Source organism: Rhipicephalus microplus, chromosome 6, assembly GCF_043290135.1.
Source record: "Rhipicephalus microplus isolate Deutch F79 chromosome 6, USDA_Rmic, whole genome shotgun sequence".
Classification (NCBI taxonomy): domain Eukaryota; kingdom Metazoa; phylum Arthropoda; class Arachnida; order Ixodida; family Ixodidae; genus Rhipicephalus; species Rhipicephalus microplus.
The window spans coordinates 67,413,221-67,436,217 of NC_134705.1; the positions used below are offsets into that span (position 1 = coordinate 67,413,221).

A 22,997-nucleotide genomic window follows, 5' to 3' on the forward strand; every position below is an offset into this window, starting at 1 on the left:
TTATGTTCACCACGCAGTCTCGCCTGATGAAGAGAATCAACATATGCGCCTTTCTGCGAAGAAGATTAAGGTTATTTTCACAGTTTTCGGAGCTTACTTATCTCCATCAAGCCGCCCTGACCGCGAGCGCTGACGCGGTATTCGGACATCAACTTCAAGCCCATGGGTGATCACTGGCGACTTTATTGCTCACCATTGCCTATGAGGAAGCTCCAGGTTCAACTCTAGAAGAAGAAAATTGGTGTCCTTAGCCTCGGAGTACGAACTCTGCGTTTGTAATGATGGAAGCCCTACATATTTACGTGGATCAGCGTATAGCAGCAGCCTGGACCTTACATTGGTTTCTCACTCACATAACAGGAAAGTGCACTGAATTTCGGATCTGGAAACGCAAAGCAGTGACCATTTTTCAACTTAACTGCGGATAGAAGGTTTCACCAGCTGCAAGTCTTCAAGAGACCTCAAGTACACCGATTGGCCGAAATTCAAAGCTGTAGTAAAAGACTGTTGTACCGAAGGCTCCTCGTATAACCTAGAGGACTCGATAAAGATGTCCTGCAGAATACCACGCATTCACTTTCGACTAGTCACAAGCGCAACAATTTCTACATTGAGCTCGAGAAACTTCACGCAATACGTCGTCGTGCAGAACGTAGGTACCGATGGATAAAGTGCAAGGATGATTTGAGGCTCGCTAGAAGCCTTTAAAAGAAAATGTATCGGCACATGGATAAACTGGCCTGGCGATGTTGGACATCTTTCTGCGAGTCGTTGGATCCGCGAAAGCCCCTATCACTGATATGACGAACTGTCCAGGGTCTTAGCACAACTTTGGTCAGCAACACCTGTTTACATCTCTGGCACTTCACCTTCAATGCAGAGAGATTGACGTCGCATAATTCTTCTGTAGACAAATTTCTGGTGATTACAATTTCACGGAATCAAGGATGGAAACACTTGACAACCCACCATCCTCACGTGATCCCCGTATGGAATGCCATTTTTCGACGGATGAGCCAGAGATGGCACTGGCACGGTGCAGACGTTCTTCAGAACCTGGACCTGACGGCATTACCTATCGTGTCCTTTGTAATCTTGGAGACAAAGCTCAGAAGGCAGTCTTCCGCCTATACTCCTGGCAGAGTGGTACGGCTCCCCAAGCATAAAAGTCAAGTCGCCTCATTCCACTTGTAAATACTGGTAAATCTCCTTTGGATATTGCCTCATACCGTCCTATCGCGCTTGGCAGTTGTGTGGGAAAAACAATAGAACGGATGCTTGTAACTGCAATGGAGTGATATTTAGAGAATTACGAAACCTATCCAATATCCATGACCAGATTGAGGCGTGCCATTCGTCAATCGACAACGTTGTTGATCTGATGACATATGTTGAACACCAGAAAGCCTGTAAGAGGTTGTGCGCCACCCTGTTTCTAGACGTTAAGGGGCTTACGACAATGTCACTCATGAAGCCTTCTTTAGTGCTTTGGAAACGGTAGGTCTTGATGGCAAGATATATATGTGGGTGTACAAGTACTTACAGCTGAGAGAATTCCACGTGATGACAGCAAATTGCCCAACACCTGATTATTACAGTAGTCGAGGAGTTTCTAGGGGAGGAGTGGTAAGTCCTACACTTTTCGATCTCTCATTGGACTAGTCGAGCACCTAGCAAGCACAGTAAAACTTTCTGTCTACGCTGATAACATCTGCATTTGGACATAAGGTGTGACAACGCTTCAGCTTCACGCCCATCTTCAGAAGGCTGCTACAACGACGTCATGCTACCTTAGTAAACAAGGTCTCGAAGTGTCCTGCGGAAAATGTGCAGTGTTAGTGTTCACGTGGTAACCAATGTCTGCCTAAAGCAAATCGATTAATGAAGAACACATATCGTTAAGCAGAGGCCACGGGTTCTATGGAGTCGTAGTAGAGGGAAACCTGTCGTGGACTCTACACGTGAGCCATGTGAAGAAGCGGCTGATTGCAACATGTCACATGTTCGAATTCCTTGCAGGAAATTGGGGAGTGCCAATACCATCCATGCTAGAACTATACAGAGTGCTGTTTATTGGATCTTTAAGGTACAGTTTACCTGCAGTATCTAACACCGGCCAGACCAATCTGCACGCAATTGAAAGCATTCAAGCTTAAGCACTTAAGATATGCATTGGATTACCCCGCAGTGCTTCAACGGCTGAAAGCATTGCCATCACTCAAGATCACTCAATCAAGACGCATAATATTACCGAGACAATGCGCATGCGTCTCAGGCATTATGCCAGGACCCCTTCTCACCCCCTGGCGAGCCTCGCTGCTGAAAGGCCCTGCACGACATACGGTGCAACTGTCTGCAAGCATCGTTCATCGTTTACTGAGGCATACGCACCTGCATCCCAGCCACTGCTTCCTCCTTGGAGCTTGAGCTGGCCTCGAATTCACCTAATGATTCCAGGAATGCGGAGAAAATTGGTCTTACAGACACATGCCTTAAAATAACTCAGTCTCTTCCTATAGAACAAAACTGCAGCGACCACGTGCATATTTACACGGATGGCTCGACGACGTCGTCTACTTCAGGTGGAGTAGTGGTTACACCAACACAATCGATCACTCGGTGTTGTAAGACTTCACAAGCGATCACGTTCACGACGGCAGAACTCGAGGCTCTGCGTGCTGTACCGGAACTCGTCAATTCTGAAGAAAGACCGAGTAAATGGACCGTGTTTTTTTACTCAAAACCAGGGCCTGCTGTCAGTTCTCCGATGCGGATGCCACGATCAGTTGACCTACCAAACCGTGAAACTTAACCACCTCTTAATACAAAAAGGCCACGACATCGTCTTTCAATGGTTACCTGGGCCTTTTGCTATAAGCGGAAATGATTCTGCATATCATGCTGCTCGCACGGCACATGAAGAAACTGTAGTAGCCAACATATGACGCGCCGTACTGACGTCACAGGCTACGTACAGATGGCGGCGAGGATGGGACAGGCTCCACCGAACGATGGCGGCGGATCCTGTGAGCAACGACAGCTGGAAGGCGAAAGGCAAGGTATGGCGAAGATGTGGGAATTTGACGCCTTCATAGAAGGAGACGAAGATTTCGCTTCGTATGTAGAACGGTTTGGGCACTATTGCAAAGTATCCGGCGTACAAGACGAAGAACTTAAAAAGTCAGCCTTCATCTCTGCCATAGGAAAGAAAGCGTACAAGACGCTCAAGGACCTTCTTCTACCTGCAAAACCTGAAGAGAAGACGTTGGAGGACTTGGTGAAAGTGCTGGGTGGCCACTACGAGCCTTCAAGTCAGGTCATTGCGGAGCGTTTCAAATTCAACAGGAGGTATCAAGGAGAAGGGGAGTCCGTCGCGGCATTTGCAGTCACGCTGAAGCACACGGCAGCCAAGTGCAACTACGGTACGTTTCTCGACGACGCTTTACGAGACCGGTTCGTCGCTGGGTTACGGAATTCCACCATTCAGACGGGTTTACTGAAGAGGAAGGAACTGACGTTCGAATCGGGCTGCGTTTTTGCTAAGAGCGTTGAGCTAGCGGAGCGGGAGTCGAGGGGATTCCGACCAACTGCGAATACGGATGCCGACATTCACGCTCTAAAGAAGACGGGGAAGGAACCGGAGTTTGCCAGGAAGCCGAAGAACAGTTCAATGCAAAGCTGCTATCGATGTGGTCAAGAGCATGACGCCCGTTGCTGCCGTTATCGAAAATTCAAATGCCATCTTTGCAAGAGCGTGGGACATTTGGCGCGCATGTGCAGATGCAAGCAACCGGCGCCTGGCAGCGTCCACAACGTGAGTGACGAAGCGAGCGGAGGCACAGAGCTGCTGCTGCACGGTGTGTATCTGGTGGGCACGGAACAACCATATGAAGTTGAAGTACAGATAGCCGGCCAGCTTGTGAAGATGCAAGTAGATACGGGCGCAGCCGTATCACTCGTTCTGGAATGCGCTTACCGGCAGCTAAAGCAGCCGCCGCAGCTTGCGAAGAGCGAGATGAAGCTCAAGACTTACGGCGGAGCGACGCTACAAGTGAAGGGCCAAGCGGAGGTTTTGGTCGATTATAAGGGACCACGGAAAGTCCTGCCAATCATCGTGGCACCAGAAGAGAAGCCAGCACTCCTAGGCCGCGACGGGATTGCGAACCTCGGAATGGACCTAAACAGCATTCACGAGGTGCACGCACAACCGTCTGTCGACAGCATCCTGTCAAGGTATGCCAGCGTTTTTTCACCTGGTTAAGGGTTGATAAAGGGTTACCAAGCAACACTGGTGCTTAAGAAAGGAAGCATGCCAGTCTTTTGCAAGGCACGGTCTGTGCCGTATGCCATTCGTGAACCTGCGAGCATGAGCTAGGCAACTTGCAAAAAGAGGGCGTACTGGTGCCCGTAACCCGCAGCGAGTGGGCCACGCCGCTGGTAGCTCTTCACAAGCCAGACGGCACAGTACGATTGTGTGGGGACTATAAATTGACGGTGAATCCATGTGTGAAGACCGACCATTACCCACTGCCCGCGGTGGAGGATTTGTTCACGACACTGGCTGGGGGCAAGGTTTTTACTGTTCTTGACCTTTAGACGGCATATCAGCAAATCGAGGTGCACCCTGACTCGCGACCTTTGCTGACTATAAACTCTCACATGGGGTTGTTCCAGTATGTTCGAATGCCGTACGGAATCTCAAGTGCACTTGCAGTTTTCTAGGCAATCATGAACGAGCTGTTGAAAGGACTACCGGGAGTGGTATGCTATCTCGATGACGTCCTCATCACGGGAGCATCGCATACCGAATGCCTGGCCCGGGTGGAAGCAGTCCTGCAGCTTTTCATGGACCACGGCGTAAAAGTGAGAAAGGAAAAATGCAAGTTTTTCTTGAATTCTGTAAAATATCTTGGGCATATCATTGACGAAAATGGTGTGCACCCATGCGTCGAGAAGGTTGAAGCCATAAGGGAAGCACCCACACCTAAGAGCATCAGTGAGCTTAAAGCGTACCTCGGCATGATAACTTTTTACTCCAAGTTCATGCCAAACATGTCTTCGAGGCTAAAGCCTTTCAGATGCGGAGCATCTTATACTCGCGCCTTGTAGTGCGCCGTCCGCGCCGTCCGCGCCGTCCGCACCGCTTCTCGAACATTCGACAGCTGACGCGCGCGCATGCGCCGTCGCGCCGTCGCCCACTCTTCCACCATCTGTGCATCCCTTCCTCCTCTACACATCGCGCGCGCTTCACTCCTCCACCATCTGTGCACCCTTCCTCCTCTACACACCGCGTTCGACATCTACAATTCTCCTGATTCTCCAGTGGACGCGCATGTGGTGTCGCGCTTCGAGAACATTCAACAGCTGACAGTGCATGCGCCGTCGTGCTGTATATATACTCAAGGTCGGCGCTCGCTCGCTCATTTGCCGCTCGTCGGTTGGTTTGTACGGCGCGTCGACGTCAAAGGTCGCGGTGAAATGAATTCCAACGAATCCACAAACACAATGATCGACGTCCCTTCGACCAGCGCCGCCCTTTCGCATACGTGTGTACGTGTTCACTCATTTAACACCCCCTCCTACAACCACGTTAACCAATTTAGCCATCGACCCAAGTAAGTCGCAATTTAACACCCCATTTCACAACCACGTTAACCAATTTAGCCATCGACCCAAGTAAGTCGCACTTTAACACCCCGTTAACCAATTATATGGTCCGCATCCTCCTCAGTGTTCCCCCGAGGGAAGCTGCGGGCAATTTTTTTATGCACTGCTTCAAAAGGATAAGAAGTGGGTCTGGTCCGCAAAAGAAGAAAAAGCCTTCGCGGAGAGTAAGAGCCTCCTTACGCAAGCGAGCGTGCTAACATTCTATGACCCAAAGAAGCCTCTTGGATTAGTCTGCGACGCCTCTCCTTACGGAGTTGGCGCAGTGTTGTTTCATGTCGTGAATGGGGAAGAAAGGCCGATAGCTTATGCGTCGCGCACTTTGAGCAAGGCCGAAAGTGGCTACGTACACGTAGAAAAGGAAGCGTTGGCTGTGATTTTCGAAATCAAACGGTTTCACAAGTATCTCTACGGCCGTGAAATCACCATTTATTCCGATCACCTTCCCCTGGAGGGACTGCTGGGGCAAACAAAGCCAATTCAGCAAATGGCAGCAGCACGCATGCAGCGCTGGATGCTAGTGCTAGCTGCATATCGCTACAAATGGGTGTACAGAAAGGGAGCCCAAGTAGCAAACGTGGACGCGTTATCGCGATTACCGCTTCCGAACGACACCGACGAAAGCGACTACGTTCACTTTTTTTCAGCAGTAGAAGCCGTACCACTATCTGCGAAAAGGATCAGTGACGAAACCCAAAATACCCCGTTTTGTCTAAGGTGCTGATGTATGTTTTGAATGGATGGCCATCGTACGTGTCAGAAGACAACGTAGCCCCATTCTTCTCGCGGAAAGACGAACTGTCGGTAGACTGTGGTTGCATAACATGGGGAGCTCGGGTTGTTATACCTGAAGAGGTACAATCTGAAGTCTTATCGCTTTTGCATGAAGGGCATCCAGGCATCACTCGCATGAAAATGCTATCAAGAAGCCATGTGTGGTGGCCAAAGTTGTGCGACCACATTGAAGAAACTGTAAGAGGTTGTTCAACTTGCCAACTAACGCAGAACTCTGCGCCCCACGTGCCGATGTTATCGTGGGAATGGCCAACCCACACGTGGCAGAGAGTTCACCTGGATTTTGCCTACTACAAGAACGACTTGTTTTTAGTGCTTGTCGATGCGCCCTCCAAGTGGGTGGATGTTCTGCATATGAAGTCCACTACAGCACAGACGACAGTTGAAAAACTCCGCACTGTTTTTGCTGCATTTGGGCTTCCCGAGAGAATTGGAACCGACAATGGGCCGCAATTTGTGTCTGCTGAATTCACAAATTTTCTCAACTCCAATGCAGTGCAGCACACCAAGACACCACCTTACCACCCAGCTTCAAATGGCATGGCGGAGAGGCTTGTCCAGAGCGTCAAGCGAAGCTTCATCAAACAGCTACGGGACGAGCAGAACACGGGAGTGACTCGGATGATGAAACATCGGGTAGACCAGTTCCTGTTCACCTACCGAAACACACCGTGTTCGACGACCGGTAAGACGCCAGCCGAACTGTTTCTCTCATGGAGGCCACGCACGAGGCTGAGCATCTTGCATCCGGAGCTAGCGAAACGTGCCGAAGCAAATATAGCTCGAAGACAGGGTCAGGAAACCCATACTTCATGGAGGGAGTTCGAGGTTGGCGACAACGTTCGTGTGCGAGGAAACCGACCGAGTGATCCACGTTGGTTGGAAGGAACAGTTGTGCGACGAGTTAGCAAAGGAACATACATAGTCTGAATCGAAGACCACGAGCACTTTCTGCAGGCGGACGATATTGTTCCTAACACATGCCTTGCTCCTCTTCCCAGAAGCGTGTGGATTCCTAAGCAAACCCGCATGGCACAGCCGGGTTCCACTCCGTCACAAAGCGGCAGCGACACCGCATCGCCGCCGGATGGGCCTGCACCAGAGCAACGACTTCCGCCACCTGACTGAGCCAGCGTGACAGAACTGCCATCACAGCAGGCGCCTGACGCCAGCTCCCAAGAAAACGTCACGCCACCTGAATTGCGTCGAAGCACAATAATTCGAAAGCCTCCCGAACGTTTTGGCTATGCTCCTAAATAAAGGGGGAAGAGATGTATTAGCCAACGTATGACGCGCCGTACTGACGTCACAGGCTACGTCATGTGCCTGTGCTTATATTGGCATGCGAGCCGCTTGCTTATCACATTAAACCTTCGCCACCAACTGAGTCCAGCGTCGCCTTGCTCACCGGCTACAACAGAAACAAACAGCGTTTCCATTCCACTTTGAAGAGTGGACGCAGCGAGGCAGATTCATCAATTTGCCCACAGTCTCACACTGACTGGTGAAACGCACCAAGCATACGACGTATAAGAATGCACAAGCTTGGCCCTCTACTGCAACTACGGTCTCCACCCGGCCTACATCGACGTGAATCTTCGCATCTCCATCGCCTTTGGCTGAGAGTTGCTTTCGCGAAAGCTTATACCATGTTAGTCGGAAAGACTCACAGCGAGGCATGCGGTGTTTGCGGCACCGATGAAAACATCAAAAACCTGCTGTGCCACTTTTCTCTATTTGTCCTGGACAGACAAGTACTTGCCAATGCAATGTGGCAACTGGATGATCGGCCTCTTTCTGTGCAGGTGCTATAACAGCAACGTTCACAACCCTCGACAGCCCACAAGCAGTGAAAGCCCTGCTTGAGTAAGACGGGCTTGTGTGAACGCCTCTGATATGCAGTCGAGTTCTTCATGCTGAAGTGAAATTACTGTCAGTCTCTCCTTTTCTTATTTTTTCTGTCTTCCTTCTCTCTAATCTTTCTTGTCCCCTTCCCTAATCCCCCAGGGTAGGGTAGCCAACCGGATGTCTTTCTCGTTAACCTCTCTGCCTTCTACCTTTTGTTGTTTCCTTACTTATGTATTAAAGGTATCTAATGTTCTCTCTATTAATATCGACGACATATGCACCCTAACATGTTTTTTCCGAGCTTGCATATTTGATGACAAAGCATAGCTAGAAAATGTGTGGCTGGAGACCATGCGACTTATTGAAGACCTAACTAACCTGTCTCTGATTTTACTATTTTTGGGGGCGTGAAACAAAAGACACCTATCTGCCGCTTCATGTTATGTAAGTTTGTAACCACACCCTTATTTCTTCTTACAATGGGTTCCTTTCGTAATCATTTTGTATGCCGCCAGAGGTATGCTGCCGAGCCTGTAATTCTCTAAGTACTTATTTTGTCCGTTTTCATGAATCAATACAATGTTGCCAACATCATAGCACGTGGGAACATTTGCCGTTTTCAGAGTATAAATCGTAAATAGTTTCGTCCAAACAAGTTCTCTTCCATCATTACTTAGTTAGATTGTCATTATGCCACCGTCAGCTGCTTTACTGCGTGGCGCATTGCGTATGGCTTTCTTCATGTAGTCGACACTAACATAACGAACTTTTATCACTTTCGCCATATCAATACTGCCATTCAAGGTTGGATGGCTTAATTTTCAACCGTGTACCTTCTCATTTAACCTTTGATTGATCCGAACTATGCCATTGAAGATAACCATAGCGCGGATAAGTTGAGACATTTATATTTATAAAATAAGAGGATGCTAGAGCATAGCTTCGCTTTAAGAGTAAATCGCGATTGCATAATGAGGCCTCATGCACAATGCTTTCTGAACTACCAGGCTGCTTCGGTTTGCAGTGCATGGCTCAATCAAGCCGTGAAGGAACGAGCGACTGTGTGCATAACGTAGGCCGTTTCAAAGCATCAATGAATTCCCACTGCAAACACACTGTATGACGCCCACTACGCCACACTCATTCATTTTGCGGATCAGCGAAAGGCCCACAACGCATTCGCAGGCTAACACTAGAAAATAGGCAACTATTCGCATTGTTGATTATTCTGCTGCTGGTGGTAAATAAATCTGTCTAAAGGCTTTGTAATGGGCGAGTCTTTAAAAAATCCTTACTATTTTTGGTCATTTGGAGCTGACAAGTTCAATGCTTACACTAAACAATTTCGATGTCTTATGCTAAAATCGATAATGATATGCGCCGAGGGATGTGAGTATACTAGCGCTGACTAGTGCAGACGAGAGCCCATCGGCTCTAGTTTTAGGAGCGAAGCTCCTTAGGGCCGAGTCATAATCCCTGTCCGTCTGCGTGGCACGCTGTGCCTATCTATATGGGTCAACACATGCACATGGATATCTATATGGTTATCTATAGAGATATTCATACAGATATCTGTATCCGTATGGAAATCTAAACACCGTATGCACATTGTGAATAATAAACAATTGTACACACCTATTGTCACGTCTTCGCATGGCCGAGTGGGAAATATACGGGAGTTATTGATCCCCCGGAAATCAGAGTTTTGCTTCAAGATACATACGAGGTTCTAAACGAGGTAAACCCTGTTAGCTTTGACACAGTGAACGATAATCGGAATAGTATTATCAAAGTGTGTGCTAAAACATTTGAAGGTACAGTGACGTAACAAGACACTAGCACACTGTCTCAGGAGACAGAAAATCTCATTAGGAGACGATATATTATGAAAATTTCAAATGCAACCGACAAAATAGAGCTATTGGAGCTTTCGAAAGTAATAGGCGTAAGGTATCCGACATAAAAAGGCATATCATAAAGAAAATTGAGCAAACTATAAAAAGCAGCAGAAGCCTAAAAGGTGCGAAGGCAAACTGTGCAACCGGTATACTCAAGAGGCCCACGACTCAACAAGTTTTGATCCTGCCTTACTTAAATCGGCCAGCAGCGTGAGATTCAGAAGTTGCGAAGCCTGAGACAACCACTGCCGGGTGCTGGTGGAAGGTAACAGCCCAAGCTTGCACAGACATTCCTCCAAAGACAATGGGCGATCCTTCTACCTGAGCCGTAACGACAAGCTATGCTCTTGCTCAGGGGAACAATTTTATTGCAGGAGCAATTTGAGGTCCACAGGCCATACTAAATACTTGTCCCGCTGGCTAGTCAGCAATCAGAAAGAGTTAGATTAAAGCACTGGTGCCACTTGGGCAGATCGAGTCTTGGAACAATCTAATGTGTAAGAGAAGCCACACCACAAACGAATAGTAGTAATCGTGTAGCGCAGCTTGACAATAAAAATACACTGCGGAAAAGATGCATAAACTCAAAGGCGAGCTCACGGAGCTTAGAAAAGCGACGAAATATAGCCTGGCACAACGTCCCGCGTCCCATTAATAAATACCAGTGGAGAACCATCTAGGGAATGCCCCGCGAAAAGCAAGACAATGTAGATTCAACATGTGGCAGCTCCGCAATGTAGGCCAAGTCGGGCATCAAAGACACCATTGAATCATTTAGAATCACCTTTGGTGCAACTAAGACTATGCATAATGACCTCGTGCAAAGTTTCAATTTACCCGATTTTCCACACGACGAGCTTCAGAAGCACGTATTCTCTGAGTCACACTTGACAGCCTACTAAAGGAAAAAAGAGTAGTTTCAGTCGACCGAACAGACCGCGGGTGCATCTCGCGGCATCTTCTACGACAAGCTAGCCTTCAGTCATCATGGCAGCTGGTCACAAGCTGATTAGAATTTGGCAGCGAAACTGTTTGGAATTCAAGCGCAAGAGCCATGTTCTTTCGCACTTCATCCACTCGCGTCAAGAAAAACCACACCTCATTATCCTAAAGGAAACGTTCTCAGACTCTGTCTTACTACCAGGTTGCAAGGCGAACGCAAGTGAAGATAACAAGAAAAGGGACATCAGCACTTTTGTAACCAATAGAAGCAATTTAGTCTCTCACAGTATCACTAATATCTCATGGAGAAAGAAGTACTGCCTACTAGAAATTATACCTAGTAATCCGGAAACGACAGCATCTTTGTACTCAATATCTATAGCATGCCTGCGAATCCCAAGCAAATTCAAGCCATCATTGTCAAAGCATCCAGTAAAGCAAGTTATTCCAGTGTAATTGTAGCCGGGGGCTTCAATGCCCCGCATCGGGCGTGGGAATGTCCTCAGAATAGGCAGAAAGGAATCCACCTATCGCAAAGCACAGCGAACCGTTACCTTGCCTAAATGAGTGATCGCACTTTCTCAACTAGAACTGACAATTCGTGCTCGAGAAACTCGGTGCGGGGTCTCACATTTGTTAAATATGTAGATTTGATGACCTAGGGAAACTTACTGATGGGTCTTGGTAGCTTGATATGTTAGTCACTAGCATGTTTGTGTAGAGGCAAGTTCTACAACGACAGACTGGGACCTGCTTGAACACTCATAGATAAGATTTTACATTTCTAAATCTCACGTCCTGATTTGTACGGATAGCATGAAGAACTTAAAGATGACGTCAAGGCGACAACCAAGTAAATCTAGACCTACATCGTAGTCGACCGGGTTATCAGGATCAACAGACAATTCATGCATCTCGCGAACGTTAATAAGTTACTCTTTGACAGGTTGAAGGGACAAATGTTTGATCGGCAGCTCCAAAATAAAACACCGCAGAAGTGAACACGAATATTGAAGAGCATCATCAGTTATTAGATAAGCAGCATTAGAATGAAATATGCTATACTCGTGAGAGAAGGAAGATATTGAAATTTGTTGACACACCTCCTGAATTCCATGAAATCTATGTCGAATCAAAGGCACGCGATTGAAAAATTTCTTCGTAAAGTAAAGTGCGCCGAACCCATGGGCGCCATCGTGGATATGTTCGCAAACAGATATCTTCCATTTGGGAACAAGTTTTCGAGGAACTGCCCAACGTCCAAGGGTCAGCCGAGTCCAACATTTGAATAAACCAGGACTAGCAATGTCAAGACAATATTACACTGCCCAAATGTTAGTTCTGCCTCAGATCCAAACAGAATTTTCAACGACTCTTAGAAACCTGGATGACCACTCCACCGAGTACCTAACCGAAGAGATAAGTGCTATCAGAGACGAGCGCATAAGCCCTGAGACCTGAATCTCCACATCAGGGGCATTCATTCCGAAGCCTGGAAAACCACCAGGACTCGCAAACCGTGCACTTAGCTCTCTCACGTCATGCGTGGGGTACGTTGCAAAGGTCGTCATTCACAGACGCATTACGGACCGTGTAGAGAAGAGGAATTTATTTCCATAACACAAGGTTGGTCTTCATCCGGCTTTGTCAATGCATAATGAGATGAAGCTCATCAAGTGTCAAGTAATTTACAGTCCAACCAGAGATGTCCTGGCTAATTTGGGTTTCAATGTGGAAACAAAGTTGATACTTTGGTTTTGGTTTATTTCCCCATAATCGAGACATAATAATATGTAGAGTTTGAACAAAGGTCGAATAGAAAAGTGGAAAAGTATCATAACATGGTGAGGATAGCAGGGTGAAAGCTACAATATCTGCGGCTTGACAAGTCCCGCCACCCCGAAACAATGGCAGCAACGTGCGGTGCAGAGACAGGTTTACTTAACGGAAAAAACGCAAAAAATTGAAACTCGCACTGCAAAATCACTAGAAACAGTCAAGAAACATTTTTATTGGAAAACTAAAGATTTAATGAAACCATACCTAAAATAGAACTTTTAAACATTACACGTAGAGTATCGCTTGTTAATTTGAACCTAGTTAGTATAGTGGATAGGCAAAACTGTAGTAGCGGTGACCTATAGTTTGTACGAGGCCGTGGAATGTACCAGATGACAGCGTGTCTCGTTGAACGTGTGGAAGGAATTACAGTTTAATTGGCTAATATATGTATGTGGCGGCTTTTACGGATTATGATCTGAATGTTGTTAAGAGACAGTATTCATAGCGAAATTTAATTTTTAAGATCTTCAATCTTGTGAAAGAATCAGGTGTAGGCGCATTGTTAGAAATATTTAAGATAACACGTATCACGTTTTTTTGTGATATAATCAATTTATGTAGTGATTTTTTGGTCCCGGTTTCCCAAACTAAATGACAATAGCGTAAGTGGGGAGTAAATAGGGCATGATATATCATAAGTTTTTGCGGCTCTGGTGTTATGCGTTGACATTTTCTAAGCATTCCCACTACTCTACAAAGTTTGCTCCTTATGGAATTGGTGTAATGCTCTCTACTTATGTTCGTGAAACCCAACTTCTAGTGCCTTTGCAGAGGGGGAGAATTCTATTTTCACATTATTTAGGTACAATGAATTAAGTATTGGAGATCGTGTAGATTTCATTCTGAAGACAACAGCTTTAGTTTTAAAACTGTTTATACGTAAGGAGCGTTTTACTCTACAAGTGTGAAGATTGCCTAATGTATTATTTGAAAATTATATTATATTGACAATGCTCATTCCAGAAAAAAAAAACTCGTATCATATGCGTAAATAAAATAGTGCATTGATGTGTTTACTTTTGTTATATCATTTATAAAAATAATAAACAAAAGTGGGCCGAATATGCCACCCTGTGGTACGCCATGTCTCATTTTTGCTAGTGGGGATAGTTCCCTCAATATGGACACACACTGGTGTGGGTCAGTCAGATAACTTTCAATTAAATTTAGGTCGACACCGCGAATGTCATATCCTTTTAACTAAGTTGGACAACGTATTCCACTCACACATTCTGAACACCATGTCGAATCTCAATCTGGGCGTGCCCTCGCACAGATAGGCAAGCGCCACCCTAAAGGGGCGGTTAACAACACTCAAGTTCAAGGCGCTCGTAATGTAGGCTTTTGAGCTTTGCCTTAGAAGCACACCACAAAAAGCGGTGGTTTCCGCGATAATATTTACCATAGCAGTAAGGTATTTCTCTGAAAAGCTTTCTGCGATATACGGTGTTAGTCAAACAATCTATGCATGTGGTATCACGTATGGTACACGAAGGAGTGCGAAGATGTTGAGGCGACTCTTTCATTGAGGGTCAGCGAGGTTGAGTAATACCTAGTAATGACGACACTCGGGCAAGTTTCAGCTATTTCTTCATAGACCGATCACACGAAGACCCAAGCCCGTGGCATGGAAGTCACTCGCGATGTAGATATCAAGCTAACCGCACGTGATGTAAACCTCATCAAGCAGCTGTTCTATTTTGAATGCGAAGCATTTCTTAGCGACCTTCAGCGACTTTGAGCGTATCTATCTATCTATCTATCTATCTATCTATCTATCTATCTATCTATCTATCTATCTATCTATCTATCTATCTATCTATCTATCTATCTATCTATCTATCTATCTATCTATCTATCTATCTATCTATCTATCTATCTATCTATCTAGCCACCTACGACTGTTAGCTCTCCTGGCCATTTCGATGGTGGTATCAATACCAAACATGGTATGGCATAACACGACTGTTTGAAGAACATATATGACTAGTCATAACTTTAAAATTTAAAAAAATTATGTCATAAACGTCATGATTTACATATCATATTCCTGCAGCTCTTGCGGTAGTTTCGTTCACATGGCGTGTTGCAAAACTGTAATGGTATGACATGATTGCATGGCGAACACAACCAACAGATCCTAACATGAAAATAATGACATACGTGTCATGTAACAACATGAATACATGGCACGCTCATGATGCGCTCACGGCCGTTTCGCTAGGGTCACATTTACTAAATTTGGTATTACGGTACGTGAAAGGATGACGAAGGTATGTGACTGGTGTAAACATAATAAACCTGAGATGTGTGTCATTTAACAACATGACTACATGCTACGCTCATTTTATTTATTTTTATTTACAAATACTTCTGTCTCACAGTTCGAGACATTGCAGGAGTGGGTCCATAACAGTGAATACACACTAAACTAACAAAACACATGGTTTGGTAGTTCATTCAAAAAACTATTGGTAGGCAACTTTCGGAGAGAAACATCCAGATTATTCCACAATTCCACTGTGAAAGGAAAAAATGAAAACTTAAAACAATCTAGAAATGGCATGAAGGGTGTGATGTTAATGGGGTTTGACCTGCTAGTGTTTGCAACGGAGTTGGCAAAGAAAAAGGGCATGTCAATGGTGATTATCTTGTTCACGATTTTATGTAAAGTGCCGATACGCTCGCAAGTACGTCTGTGTTCAAGTGATTTGAGTGATAGACGTACAGCGTGTGACGAAGGCGAAAAATTGTGATCATAACGGTGATATATGAATCTTATTGCTTTTTTTTAACACCTTCCAAGTGTGCTATGTCGCATGCGCAGTGAGGTGACCAGACAACGGAGGCGTATTCAAGAACAGGCCGTATCAGGGATTTGTATGCTGTTAGTTTGCATTCGTGAGTTGCATCTTTTAACGTTCGCTTCAAGAAGCCCAATTTTCGGAGCGCTTTCGAGCAGATTAGGTTTATATGTTTATGCCATTTTAAGTTCGGTGAGAATGTTACGCCAAGATACTTGTATTCGTTGACATGCTTCATGTTCTGGCCATAGGAAAAACGTAGGGGTTCCTTCTTGTTTGTGAATGTCATGCTTACCGTTTTTTTTAAAGTTTAGTGCCATTTACCACGTTGAGCTCCAGGTACGGAAAGAAGAAAAAACATTATTTAACTGTATTTGGTCACGGAAGGTACTAATACAAGAATAGAGGACACAGTCGTCGGCGTATAGACGGAGTTTGACCTTTGTATTTTTTGTTATTTTGACAACATCGTTGAGATAAATTAGGAAAAGAAGAGGCCCAAGGACCGAGCCCTGCGGCACACCTTATGTGACAGGGAGGGATGACGAATGCGAATTGTTAAACGCGACAAACTGCTACCTTAAATTTAGGTAATCTGAAAGCCAAGATAACAAGCGAATGCCGTGAGTGCCGCGCAGAAAGGCTTTTAATTTGAGGAGGAGTTGATTGTGGCAAACAGTGTCAAACGCTTTCGAGAAGTCAATAAAAATGGCGTCCACTTGACCGCGATCGTTTAAAGTCGAAGCGATGTCATGCGTAAACCCCAGCAACTGCGTGACTGTTGAAAATCCTGCACGAAAGCCATGTTGATTTTGGGAGAGGAGGTTGTTTTCAGTTAAATATGTGACTACATGTTTGTGAATAATGTGTTCAAGAATTTTACAGTAGGTGCAGATTAATGAAATAGGTCGATAGTTTGGAATTACTTGTTTGTCGCCAGATTTGAACACCGGAACAACTTTTGCATTTTTCCAAATCTGCGGTACAATTCCTGTTTCAAGGGATCTCTGAAAATGACTGTTAAATACCTCGCATTCCATTCAGCGTAACGTTTTAAAAATGTGTTAGGGATGTTATCAGCGCCGGCACTCTTATTTGTGTCGATGTTCAGTAGGAGATTGACAACTCCAGCGTAACTAATCTGTAGTTCTGGGAAGGCAGGCAATGTACTGTCAAGACCGAAAGCGGGACTGGTGCCATCATCTGTACTAAACACTGATTTGAAATAACCATTGAACGCTTCCGAGATAGTTAAAGAATCCGAAGAGGGCTGCTCGTTCACAATAAGTAAGGAAGATGTCGGGCCTGCAGGATTAAGAGTTTTCCAGAATTTAGATGGGTCGTTTTTCATAAAGGTTGTTAACGAACTTTCATAGTAGAATTTGCGGGCAGCATGCATTTTTTCTCTTAGCTCTGTTTTCAGAGAGTTCAATAAGTGCTGCTTATTTAGGAGAGTGTTAAGATGCCTTCGAAGTCGCTTTATTCGCCGAGTAAGCTGAATAATTTCTCTGTTTAGCCAAGGATGCCGAGGGTTTCGTTTTAGGCACTTCTGTGGGACATATGTGTGTATGCAGTGTTCAACAATCTTATAAAACTGATCAACTAACAAGTCCACATGACATTGGTTGCTATTGAACAAGAAATCATCAAAAGACGCTGCTAGAACTGCAAGAATTGAATTGTCGTCCGCGTTGGTAAAATCCAGAACCGTTTTGTACGTCGGAAGTTTGGGTTCACAGGCAACATTCAAGCTAAGAAGGACTGCCTTGTGATCAGATACCCCATTCACTGCTTCACATTCAAATCCATTCTGCTGTACAGCCTCATTCAAGAATACAAGGTCTAAAATTGCATTTTCCCGCGTAGGAACATCGACTACTTGGGTAAGATCAAACGACACAACAAGGTCAACTAAAGCTTCACTGAGTGCCCTATCGCGACCAGTGGGTAAGAGTAAATTCCAGTCAACATGCGGTACATTAAAATCACCACATAAAATCAGTCTAAATTTGTGAAGCCTGTTTTTCAATATATAATCACTAATAGCAGGAAAAACAACGTGGTCAGTACCAGGAGGCCGGTATATTACGCCTAATACGGTTATTTTCCCCCCAACGCTGATTTTGCACCATAAAGATTCTGACTCGGGAAGGTCGGGTAGTGGATAGAACTTCAAACTATTCTTTAAGAAGATGGCGACACCGCCACCGCGGCTGTCCTCTCTGTCTTTACGTAGCACCGAGAAACCCGGGGGTAGGAATTCAGCCTCAGAAATAGTATTATTTAACCATGTCTCAGTAACACAAATTAGTGATGGGGCGTAAGTTTGGATGAGCCAATTAAAATCTACAGTCTTATTCACCAGACTGCGAGCATTTACGTTCAGCAGCACTAATTTACGCTGGCTTCCGGAAAGTCATTCATTGCTACGGGGAACACGATTGCTAGACGCTTCAATAACTGACTTTGTGACGTTGTCCCAGACGTAGCGAACACTGTCAATTACTAAGTGATCGTACTGTAGTCGTACTTTTTTGGCGTACACATCATGCCGCTGCCGAACCCATGATGCGCTCGTGGCCGTTTTGCTTGTTTTACATGTACCAAACTCGGTATTACGCGACGCAAATGAAAGACATCGGAAAATGACACATACAAACATGATAACCACGACATGCTTGTCATGTAACAACATGACTACGTGCCACACTCATGATGCGCTTGTGGTCTTTTCGCTAACTTCACACATGCCAATTTGGTATTACGGGACGTCAATAAATGACGAAAGTATGTGACTGGTGCAAAGATCATAATCATGAAATGCGTGTAATATAAGATAATGACTACATACCACAGTTGAGGCGCCAATACATTTCGACGTGATGCTGTGCGCGTGCTCGCCAGCATTCATTTCGTTCCATAACGCCGGCGTTGCCACGCCAGGCGCCGGTCCAGCCATACACTCCCAGGCGCGCGCCGCGTTGCGTTGCTTTGACGCGTGCGCGTTTCAGCGCGTCCGGTGTCCGTCCGTCATAAAAAAATGGCAGCATATCCACGGAGTGAATGATGGAGAGTGGGGCGAAGAATTCGTCCGTCCATTCGTTCTTGCTTCCGTTCGTCCATGCGTCCGTCAGTGTGACCGTCCATGCGTCCATCAGCCCGTCCGTGCGTGCGTCTGTTCATGCGTCCGTCCCTGCGTTCGTCCATGCAGCCGCCCCTGCGTCCGTTCATGCGTCCATCCATGCAACTGTCTATGTGTCCATTCGTCCATCTATTCAACACTCCAAGTACCACCACCTCGCATCTTTTCGTGATATATTCCCCATATAGAAGCACCGCCATACAGCGGACATTCCAAGGACTAAACGAGAGGTGGCACATGCACACTTTCTTATGGCTTGCGCTTCGGGTCCACTTCCCACCTTTAACCACCTAGAGTTCATGGTATATACTAGTTCACTGTATTCATGGCACTGTGGCCAAACGCTCGCTAAACCTTTCGAAAACCAAGGAGGTTACGCCCAGCGAGTATGACGTAGCAAACTTTTTCAGTCAGATAGTGCTCAAGGTACATGCCAATCACTGCTAATGGGAAACGAGAGGCGGAGAATTCGGCTTTTACTTTCTTACGGCTTGGGCTTCGTATCTGCTTCCCATTTTTAACCACCTCGAGTTCATTCATGGTATATACAAGTTCATTGTATTCATGGCACTCCGGCTCAACGCTCACTAAACCTTTCTAAAGCTAAGGAGGTTACATACACCCAGCGAGTATAACGTAGCAACCCTTTCTTGTCAGATAGTGCTCAATGTACATGCCAATGTACATTGAGCACTATCTGCTAATGGTGATCGCAGCCTGCGCGTTAACTAAAAGCCGAATGCTCCTGTCTCTCATTCCCCATTAGCAGCCATTGACATGTACATTGAGCACTATAATTTATTGTTCAACAACGCACATAAGAAGTCTCTCACCGGCACCACCTTGGAGGTCAAAATGTTATACTTTTTACATACTACGGGGGACGAACGGGTGCCGCTATAAGAAGCTTCGCCCCTTAACGACGAAGACGCTAAGTTGTTTGGGTAACGTATCGGCACGAATCGCATCATGTCACATTTCGCGACGGTTGCCGTCTGGTCGCGCCGACAGAGGCTGGTCGCGCCAGTCACGCCTGCATGGCGTCAGACTATGGAGTGCTCGCGTTTTGCTAACGTAGCATTGCTGTGGCCAACGTGCGGGCACGTCAACGCTACATTGGAGTATATTGGGCTCTTCATGATGCACATGCGGCCGTTTTGATAGGTCCACATATACCAAGTTTGGTGTTACGTGACGGCAATGGATGACGAAATATATGACTGGTGCAAATATGATAATCTGGACACGCGTGTCATGTACGAACATGACAACATACTACGCTCACAGTGTGCTCACGGCCGTTTCACTAGCTCCAAATATACCGAATTTCGTATCACGGGACGTGAATAGATGACGAAGGTATACGACACATCCAAACATGATAATCATGGCACGGGAGTCGTGTACGGCATAATTTACCTCGATCTCGTACCGTTGTGCTGATTTTAAAATGACATATCAACCTTTCTCAATCATGGTTCGCATATCCTCGATTCCCATTGTGCGCGGCATCTACCACTTTTTTCAATGGTAGCCTGTGGAGCCCGATCCACCATTCGTCATTCTTTCTTCTAACCCTTTCGAACTTTATCCGTTTTACTAGCCTTGGCGTGTGCATTGCGGCCATTGGGGAGAGGACCTGTTATAATGTTCCTCACGATGCCGATCATATCAAGTAATTTTTGTTCTGTTGTGTACAGATCCGTGCGCCACGTCATGCATTTGCCGTGTTCACAATGTTAGCGGTCGTGCTACCTCTGTAGTAGATACGGTGTTTTGAGATAGCGTGTCTACTTTTGTAGCGCTACTACGGCAACAAAGAGGAAAGCGTTCCCGTGAGTTCGCTAATGCTTTGACTTGAAGAGCGCTGTGAGGTGGTGGCGAAATGGCTTCGTGCGACGAAGGAGCACGAAGGAACAAATTTGACAGACGTATAATATAGAAGATTAAGATAATTCTATCGCATATCCTATGTAAAGCGCTCCGATGCACGTGTCACGCAAGCAGACCTATCCAACAAGTGGAATTGCATCCCGACCACTTCCTGAATTAAGGCGGATTAACAATTTCTGTTGCACTGGCATTAGAAGAAATGAAAGAGGCGTTGCGTCCCCCTCATAATCAAGTGCCCACGTATGCTTGGCATGGTCATCAAACTGAATGGGTCTAATAGCACAATGGCAGATTCAATTACGAGAAAAAAGGAAATAGTCGTCACACTCATTAGCAGGGTGTGTGACAGAATATTAGACGTAAACGAATACAACTTACTCCGACTTTTCCATGCTCTGCTCATGAGCAAAATAACCTAGGTAGCGGCTATGCACAACTGGCACAGCATGAAGGAAAAAAAAGTTAAGCACCTTCACTCCTATGACGGCTGGCAAACAAAGCCTCTGTGAACTAGGCTTGCACAATACGTAAATGAAACCATCGAAGCAAGGAAAGAAGTCCATATGGCTGGAGAATGCTGAACTTTGGCAGAAAGAAGGACGACGACGAAGTGATTGCTTAGCAGATCGCAGTTTCAGTCGGTGCTCTCTTTTTTCACCTAATTTTAAGTGAACTTCGCGAATATCACATCCGTGTCCATTGGTGATGGACGTGTACCCCCCCAGACGTCCGCCAGTTACGGCGGTGTCGGCGGTGGCCGCATCCAGGAAGCGTACGGGACTCTACAGCGGCTACGACAGCGAGGGCACTCTTGTTTACTCAATGAGCAGCGAAGAGCCTCCTGACGACGACGATTTTAAGCTGGTGCTGAGCCGTAAAGCGAAGAGGCGGAACGTCAGAACATCTTTGTCATCGAGTACGTTGAACGACAGAGTGCCAAGGAGACCAGTGACAAACACTATCCTTTTCGTCCCTGAGGTACCGTACGGTAACATGAAGCGCCTCAACAGGCAATCTGTTTCGGTGATGCTGGAAGGACTCGTGCCAAACGAGATCACAGACATCAGAGTGAACACGCGTAGGAACGTATTGGCCATTGACGTTTTGCATGCTACGGCACTTAATGTACTGCACAACGTCAACAAGTTGGGGGGAATGAAAGTTCACTCCTACATTCCTGTGAGCTCTAACGTCGTCAGTGGAGTCATCTATGATGTGGATACTGCCATTCCCAGCTCTGACTTCGATGTTCTGGTCAAACCGGCAAATGAAGCCAGCGCCATCGCAAAAGTTGTCCGTTTGGGAAACTCACACTGCTTGAAGATCATGTTCAAGGGCGACTCTCTTCCTTCACACGTAAAGGTGGGCCATTTTCGGCATTCAGTGCGACCTTTCATACTGAAGCCCATACAATGCTAAAAGTGCACGGAGACGCGCCACGTGAGAAGCGTATGCGAAAATAGGACGGTGTGTCCTCGTTGCGCGGAAGCCCATTCTGCGGATGACTGCGAAGCAACTACCTTCAAATGCTCGAATTGCCATGGGTCATATGCAGCTTCGTCAAAAGAATGCCCCAAAATTCAAAGAGAAATAGCGGTATTGAAACAAATGATCAGAGACAATTCGTTGCATCGAGAGGCTGCCAGGACCGTCCGAAAGAGGCGTCATCGTCACCGCAGTTCATCAAGGAATGCCGCAGACGCTGCATCAAAAGCACCACTCCACCACCCTTCTCTTCCACCGCCCTTGCCTCCCAGACCGAAGGCGGCCAGCGCGGTCAACCAACCAACGAGCCGCACTGTTGCAGATGAATCAGTTTGGCCTTCATTGCCGAAATTACAGCCACCTGCAAATTCCAAGCGCACATTGACAGTCACATCACTCCAGCCAGCCGCTCACAAGCTGCCTGAGGAGGACACAGAAGTCATCAGAATGTTCCGAACACTCCTGGATGCCATGTGAAAGCTGTGCAGCAGCCTGAAGTCTCAACTCGCTCAGAGTGCACTACAAGTACTGGATGGTCTAAGTCCAGTATTTGCGAGTCTCCAGTAGCAACCATGGCTCGACGAATTTTCTCCTTCCACAACGAAGTCCGACAAGCGTCGATAATGCAGTGGAACGCGAGAGGCCTGAGATCCCGCATCTCTTCATTCCGTCAGTATATATTCA

General features: G+C 46.2%; 1 protein-coding gene across 1 annotated transcript; it reads left to right on the forward strand.

The window, feature by feature from the left end:
- Positions 1-2,977: 2,977 nt before the first annotated feature.
- LOC119186667 (uncharacterized) lies at positions 2,978-8,329 on the forward strand. Its single transcript, XM_075867682.1, has 4 exons — positions 2,978-4,233; positions 4,419-4,567; positions 6,956-7,144; positions 8,265-8,329. Exons 1-4 carry the CDS (start codon positions 2,978-2,980, stop codon positions 8,327-8,329), a joined length of 1,659 nt encoding a protein of 552 aa, XP_075723797.1.
- The last annotated feature ends 14,668 nt before the right edge of the window (positions 8,330-22,997 follow it).

Excerpts from the sequence above, each read along its gene's own strand:
- LOC119186667 (XM_075867682.1), top strand. The coding sequence starts at position 2,978 with ATGGCGGCGAGGATGGGACAGGCTCCACCGAACGATGGCGGCGGATCC. Across the intron at positions 4,234-4,418 it reads GTCGACAGCATCCTGTCAAG|CGAGTGGGCCACGCCGCTGG; the intron begins GTATGCCAGCGT and ends CGTAACCCGCAG. Across the intron at positions 7,145-8,264 it reads CACACCGTGTTCGACGACCG|GTGCTATAACAGCAACGTTC; the intron begins GTAAGACGCCAG and ends CTTTCTGTGCAG.